The 8,083-nt window shown below is 38.3% G+C and overlaps 1 protein-coding gene across 1 annotated transcript; it reads left to right on the top strand.

Moving 5' to 3' along the window:
• On the top strand, positions 1–7,596 carry SLC7A13 (solute carrier family 7 member 13). Its single transcript, XM_033069662.1, has 4 exons — positions 1–1,875; positions 4,352–4,483; positions 6,278–6,642; positions 7,363–7,596. Exons 1-4 carry the CDS (start codon positions 1,155–1,157, stop codon positions 7,594–7,596), a joined length of 1,452 nt encoding a protein of 483 aa, XP_032925553.1. The 5' UTR covers positions 1–1,154.
• The last annotated feature ends 487 nt before the right edge of the window (positions 7,597–8,083 follow it).

The raw sequence follows: 8,083 nt of genomic DNA, 5'->3' as shown, positions 1-8,083 counted from the left end.
ATTAATTTATTTTGTATTTGAGTGAAAATCCTGCTGTTCAGGACTGGTGTGAACCACTGTGTCTTTTAAGTTGGTCCCTGTAAAAGCATGAGTTTTGTTCACTGCACTGCTGAGCTTTGACCTGCAGAACAAAACTGGTCCTGCAACTTGACTGACAAGAAGTAAGAACTTTGCAGTTACAAGTTTGGGCACTTAAATGACCCTTAAAGTCCAAGCTGAGCTTCTTTTCTGTTAGTTTTCTTCTTTCTGCCCATTTTTTTCTACATCTTTTTAAAAGAAAAATTGCATTTTTTGGTACAAAAGTCATTGGATTATATCTCCGCATCTGATTGAAGAGAAGCTCCTAACACAAAATATACCACAGATTGATAAATATGTAGAAAAATAAATAGCCACACCTTAAAAGACACATGCCACACTGGGGGGAACTTCCATGCTTCCTCCTTCTGTTCCACAGCTCCCATGAAGAAATGAAAATTATGATACAGCTTCTTTCCTTCATAGCATCGTCCGAAGATTAATGCCATCTTAGGACATGCATAGTACTAGTCAAATAATGAGTGCTCAGAAAAAACTGGGAATAAAACTGGTAATTTTCTTTCTAGGGCAGTGTTTAATGAGTGAAGTATAAACAAGCTCCAGTATACCCAGTGATTGATGAGATTTTGGGAAAGCATGCTGGTGATCATTGGTTATCACTGTCCATTTTCATCTAATGTCCATGTCACTGTCAATAATATATGGAAGATTTTTTTACTTTTCGCATGCTGTCATATCCTTCCTCTTTCCTTAGGGTTGATGTAGAAGACACATTTACCTCTGTGGTTGTCTCTGAAGGTGCACATAAAACAAAGGGAAATGTTGATGAAAATCATCTGAGAAATGAGCATTTGCTGTGCATTATTTTTATGTTTTCTTTAAAAATATCTGAAGACCTTCATAATTTCTCAAGTACATATTAAACCGTCAAGTACATGATTTGCCAGTGCTTCTTGAAGTGTTTGGTTAATTATCTTCACACAGGAGACATCAAAACCCAGAGTATGCTCTCTTTTCTGAATGATTAAGCCAAGCTTCCCATAACATTTCACTAGCAAGTAAGGCTATGACAAACTGCTAACAACAAAGTGAAATCTGAAAAAAACCAGGAAAAAATGGGAAAAGGAGGAAAAAAAGACCCCAAAGATGTGCAGAGAAAAGAAGAAGCCAAGATGCAACTCAAAAGAAATATAGGTTATTTTGAGGGGGTAAGTTTTATTATAGGATCAATCGTTGGAGCAGGGATCTTTGTGTCTCCCACAGGGGTGTTAAAACATTCCTTACTCAATGTTGGCGTTGCACTAACGATCTGGACCGCATCTGGGCTGGTTTCTCTGATGGGTGCCCTCTGCTATGCAGAGCTGGGAACCGCTCTGCCCTTCTGTGGAGGAGAATACAGCCATATTAAAAGAGGCCTTGGATCCCTACCTGCCTTCGTGTTTATCTGGACATCAACGTTTGCCAAGCCGGCATCAAATGCTGCTCGAGCCTTGCTGTTTGCAGAATATGCCACGCAGCCTTTCTATGGCATTTGTCCTCCACCAGACGTGCTGAAGAAGTGCTTGGCCTTGGCCGTTCTCTGGTCCCTGGGGATCTTGAACGGCCTCAGCGTCAAAATGGCTGCGTGGGTGCAGGCAGTTTTCACTCTGCTGAAGATGATGGCCTTGTCTGTGATTGCTGTCGGTGGCATAGTTCTCATTGCCAGGCAGAAGGAGAGTCTGGCCAGGTTTGAGGACATGTTCGGCTCAGAGATCCCCGACGCCTCACAGGTTGCCGAAGCCTTCTTCCAAGGGCTGTACGCGTACGGTGGCTGGTGGTCCCTCAACTACATGGCAGGTATTGCGCTCTGCTTCTTTAGATTGAGCTCTGCAGTTCTCATTCTTGAGTTCCTCAGCTTGTTTTGAGAGAACTGGTCTCTGCTTCAAGACCACAGGGTCCTTCACATTTTACATGAGTATTTGTTGGGGCTGGTAGAAGAGTTGTTGTTCCTCTCTAGGGAAAATTCCTGCTTTTTGTGCAGAATCAAGCTGACATTTCCAGGGAAGTACAAGAGAAATCATAATAGTTAATTTAAAATCTCATGCATAAACATAATTTTTCATACCTTAAAAATTTGTATTTTGTCCTTCTCAGTGTCCATGTCAGTGTATTTTTAGGAAAATATTAAGTTATCCCTGCCAAACCATGTGTGCATGGATAATTTCTATTTAAATATCTGTGCCTCTTCTGAGGCTGTGCAGCTGGTTTGAACATGGACAAATTAATTTTGAGTTTTGTTAGAATATAGTAATTTTATGGGATATATATTTTCTTGGGAAAATAGACTTTTGAAGTCTAATAGAAGGTAAAGAGAGGTCTATGGAAGGTGGTATAATTTTTTTCATAGAACTTGTAGTCAATTTTAACATTCTAAAGAATTTAAAAATGTATTTCCTTCCCTGTTCTGTATCTGCTGACATGTGGCAGTAATAAATGAGCATTTTTTAATGAAAGCTACAGAGATAATGTTCATAATGTTAGTTATTCACATCACAATTTAAATTAATAGAATTTTATAGTATCATCAGATTCATGGATATACATTGTAAGCAAGTGGATATTGCTGTTATACCTTTAACCATTTGTATCCATTGACCTCTATCATGTAAAATATTAAATAAACTGAATGTGTTAAATGCATACCACAAAGTTCAATGGTGAGGATAGTGTGAAAATTTAGTTAATGTTTAAAAACCTGACTATTGTCTTTATAATCCAGGTACTCCAGCTTTAAAAATAGGCTGCAATTTAAAGAAAAGTGATATAAATCATGAAAGTATGGTTTTGAAACCTTAGGGATTCCTTGAAGGCAAGTACTTGGCTTTGTAAGCCTGAGAAAATACAAGATTTTGGTAAAAGTGGTAAAATACTGATTTATTCTGATCAGTTAGCAGTACTAATAAATGCCAAACACTGAGCAGCACAGCTGTTTAGACAGATGTAACCTATGCAATAGTTCTGAACCAAACTGAGTTTTGTATTCTTCAACAATAACTTCATTTCTGTTAGCTTCAGCTGATGGATCAGGTGCCAGCTGTCTGGCAAGACTGCAACAAACAACAAAACAAATGGAAATATAAATTTAAATTGACAATTTTGGTGATTGTCCTGTTCTGAGCTCAAAATTACTAAGTGTATTTCTTACATCTGAAATAAATCCCAAATTCCCTGATAGTATCTGAATTCCACTATTGTGTAATTCTTCAATCTTGTCTCTGTGCACCACAGCTAGAACAGGGATCATGGCTCAAGGCTGATGTCCTGAGCAGAAGATAGAAATCAAATGTGAAAGAGGAAACAGATTTCTGTCTCCTAAAAAGATTTAAATAAGCTGAATTTTGACTTTTCACTTCTACCTCCTAGCACTTATTTGCTGGTAATACTCAGGAAATAGTCTGTAAATGCTGAGGGAAGTGGGAAGTGGAGAGGGAACAACCAGAAGGAGTGAAAGAGAGAACAAGAGCCTTTTTGACTGAGATGAGGGTGATTCAGATTAAGCTTTGGGATACCAGCTCCATCTTTTGCTGGGACTATGACATGCCCAGGAATGTCTGCCAGTGCCTGAGTTATTCACCTGCAAAATTTGGGTTTTTTTCTTGTTTGGTAAGAATTGTTCTAAGCTATCAGCTATTCTATTAGCACTAAACAGTTTTCCTCCAACATCTTTGCCCTGGAAAAGATAATTATCATCAGAATTCATCTGGGAATGCTCCCCTTTTAAAGCCACTGCATTATTGCTCTTATGTCTATACCTTCAGTCTTTTCTGTCACTTCCTCTGGAAAGAGAAAGATTTTGAATAGGAATAGGCAAATATGCTCAATAAGTTTCAGATCAGGATTCATGAGGAGATGTCAGAATAAATAATGGGACTTAAGAATTTAATGTTTAATCTAGTGATTTTCAAGTAAGGTCACTTGAAAATTTCCTACCAAATCACTTTTCTAATGTAAGTCAAATATGTGATTAATCAAATCAAAAAGGAAATTATCACTCCTTTTGTCATTTTTTGAATCAATCAGCTCTTCATCCAGCCCTCCTCCAAAAATAGTTAAAAAATAGCTAAATAAAAATAAATTGTTTAAGTATCTTTGATATTAACCTATTTAAGAACCACTGTAGGACTTCACAAGCAGAGAATTTAGCAGACATGATTAGGGATTGGGGCAAGGCTTTGGTATAAGCTTGTCAAACTCTGCAGAGCTTCACCACTGAAAAACACTTGCAGAAGCTACACTGCTTGCTTCATTTGTTGTTTTAAATTGTGTTTTTCAGAGGAGATGAAAAGGCCCAGCAGAAATATCCCCTTAACTGTGATGACTGCTGTTCCTGCAGTAATTGTTTTTTATTTACTAGTGAACATCTCATATCTGACTGTCCTCACACCTAAGGAAATTGTCTCCTCAGGTACGTATTAAATATTTTTTTAATTAAAAAGGAATGGCCCATTGACATATCCATCTGACATCAATGCCCTAACTTCACAGTCTAGAAATTTGGGTTCATTTTCTTTTAACAGAGAATTTTTCTTTAATTTTACTGTATGACACAAGTTGGGTGAATGCAGGCACATTGTTGAAATTGTTGGCTTTTCCCTACACTGTCTAAAAAGAAATCAGAAGTGTATTAAAACCTGGAAAGTAAGGTGAAAGTCAGGTCCCAAGTATAGAGATTATCTTAGTTTTCCTGTAGTTTTAATCCTATCTCCTCCTTCTTTCCCTATCTCGTGAAGTATCAGACTAAAGCCATTACTCTTTAAGAGGTGGACAAGTCTAACGTGTTCAGGAGTATAGAAAAGACTATAGACATAAAAATCTAGTAATTTTTGGGTGTGTATTATTAATAATAAATATTGTGATTTCTTAAAAGGGCCTATACAAAATTCCAGTGTATGTAAAGCCTGTCTCGGATCCTGTACCAATTAGCTGGCCATGAAAAGCTCCAAAGGGAACTGTATTTCTCCTTGATTGTCCAAGCAGCACATTTTAAATCCCACTATAATGAAACTGAGCTGTCAGACTTTGCCTACAAGCCTGACAAAAGCCATACCTCATTTAGATGGATCAATCGTTTTTTTTCTCCTACGAAAAAAGATGACTAATATAAATGAGAAGAGTGTATCTGTCACTCAGTAACCTCATATTATCGCTCAGCCAATGTCAGGCTGTCTGCTGGGAGAGATGGATCGTTTTCATGCTACAATGAAAGAGGCAGCAAATACCAGACTATCCATGAATAGCAGCTGCCAGCTGGCATGACCAGCTCCATGCATGCCAGGGGAACTGTGTGTATCTATGCCAGCTGAGAAGATAACCTTAAAATTATAGCACTTTTTCAGACATTGCTTGTTCCTTCCCTACTTTTTTTCCATTTTTAATATTTTTTTAAATTTTCTTTCTCTTTTTTCTTTTTCTTTTTCTTTTTCTTTTTCTTTTTCTTTTTCTTTTTCTTTTTCTTTTTCTTTTTCTTTTTCTTTTTCTTTTTCTTTTTCTTTTTCTTTTTCTTTTTCTTTTTCTTTTTCTTTCTTTTTCTTTTTCTTTTTCCTTTTTTCCCAAGTAGGGGGCACTGTTTTCCCCATCTCTAATAACTTCCTATGCTGCATAGGACACTGCAAGACCTATGTTCCTCATGGCATTTGGTTATAGACCAAATAAATATTGTCCTTACTACAATATCATCTATAGCTAATTTCCAAGCAATATTGAATATCTCTTGTTTAGAAACAACCTTTCACATTTCCCAGTTCCACCCAAAGCAAAATCTCATTAATAGCTCATCTCTCAATGTAGCTGTGCTCCTGTTGACAGTTCCCTGTAGCAGCAGATTGTGTCACCACCGTGGTCACGCCAGGAACCAAGGAGTTAATTTTCTTTCCTTGCCCAGGTCTGTGTGTTTGTGATGCAGGAGGTGAGATGCAGCTCACTCCTGCTGGGCAGTCCATGACTGTGGTATTGGCCCCAGCAGGTTTCCCTGGCTTTCTCTGACAGGCAGTACTCCCTCTTGCTGTCATCCTCCCAGGAAATGTTTAGCTGCTGAATGAAATACCCTTAGGATTGGATTAGTGTGTGACTACTGCAATGAAAAGTAGGCATCGCTGGTAAATAATAGGTACTTTTTGTATTTTAAGTTTAATTCCTGTTGAGTCGGTTAGTTGTTCAGAACATGGTACTTGTACTACCCTAATTTTTTGTTTTCTTGCAGTTGCTGTGGCAGTCACTTGGGCTGATCGAGTGATCCCCTCTGTTGCCTGGATCATTCCTCTGTCTGTTGCTGTCTCAATATTTGGTGCCCTCAACAGCAGCATGTTCACACTTGGTCGATTAAGCTATGCTGGAAGTCAGTCAGGACATTTACCTCTTTTAATATCCATGCTTAATGTCCATTCCTGTACTCCAGCACCAGCCATGATTTTTTCAACCACCATTGCATCCATTTTTATCATCCCCTCTGACCTTATTACGTTAACAAATTACTTTGGATTTTCTGGCTGGCTTATGATTGGATTGACTTGCGCAAGCCTGATTGTACTTCGATACCGGGAACCTCATCTACACCGACCATACAAAGTAAATGGGTCTAAGTTACAAAATATTTTTATATCCTGGGTAGCATGCAAAAGTTATAGAAGTGCAAATCCAAAGCAGATAGTCACAAACATACAAATAATAATCTCAATGCTTAGAGCCTTATTTGAAAATTTTGCTTCACTATAATAAGAAGAGAAACAAACAGATGGTCTGTGCCCCAGAGAACTTGAAAACAGAAGATGGTTCTTTGCAGAATGGGGGAGATGTGCAAACAATGTGGAACCATACCTGTGTGGATCAGTAAAAAGAACAGTATAGGTAGGACCCATTGCCATTCATAGTTAAACTTTGATCTGCTCTCATTTCCTTGACACAATCACAGGCATTAAGGATAGGTTGATTTCCCCTTACTCCAGCAGTCAGAAAGCTGGGTTAGAAGTCTATGCTTATTGTGAAGGCTTCTAGGCACACAGCCCTGAGTGTCTCATAGGAATCCACCATATATAAGTGAACAAATGGATTTGCAGTACTGCCTGTCTCTCCCCCTTGACCATAGAAGGAGCCTAAACAAATATTTAAAAAGATGCCTCTCTTATAGGCAATTTGAGTCAGATGACTCTTGTCCTGGGTAAATTTATAGCAGCATTAGAAATGGTACTCTACTGTGGCAAAGAACACATTGTTACTCTAATGAATGAGACATAAAATCACAGTTGGTTTGTTTATTTCCTAAGCCACTTTTTTTTCTTTCTCTTACAGGTGTTTTTACCAATTCCCTTTATGATGGTGGCGATGTCTTTGTTCCTAGTTCTAGCTCCCATAATCTGGTCTCCAAACTTGCAATATGTTTATGCTTTCCTGTTTATGCTCGGAAGTCTTATTATTTATCTGCCTTTTATACATTTTAAATTGCGTTTTGCATTTCTTGATAAAATTACTTGCCACTTACAGCTCCTGTTAGAAGTCTGTCCTGCTGAGGGCAAATGTGAATAATGGCAGATATCTAATCTCAGTTCAGCTAAGAGCCAACACAGGATTTTGTTTAACTGAGACTGTAAACTCTGCAATTTAAATGTTGGTGTTATATACAGGTGTGCACGCATGCATATACATATGTAGATGTATACACATATATTGCAAACATGCACATATAGGTATGTATGGGCACAGAATCACAGAATGAACTAGGTTGGAAAAGACATTTTAGATCATGAAGTCCAACCTCCTCATCAACTAAACCATGGCATTAGCATGATAAGTTAATATGTATATATGTTTGTTTTTGTTTGTATAAATACATAAATGTACATGTATATTACAGTAATTTCACGACCATAAGGCGCACTGGACTATAAGGCGCACTATTTTTTTGCAGCGAGGCTCCGCCCCCAGCTCCCCCTGCACGGTTACTGGCTGAGGCCCCGCCTCAACCTGGCAGCCATGGGCCCCTGGGCCTGCCTGTACCCGGCAGGGGCGGTGC

The sequence above is a fragment of the Catharus ustulatus genome, chromosome 1, assembly GCF_009819885.2.
Source record: "Catharus ustulatus isolate bCatUst1 chromosome 1, bCatUst1.pri.v2, whole genome shotgun sequence".
Classification (NCBI taxonomy): domain Eukaryota; kingdom Metazoa; phylum Chordata; class Aves; order Passeriformes; family Turdidae; genus Catharus; species Catharus ustulatus.
Note: the sequence above shows the minus strand (reverse complement) of the source record. Positions and strands in the feature narration are given on the sequence as shown.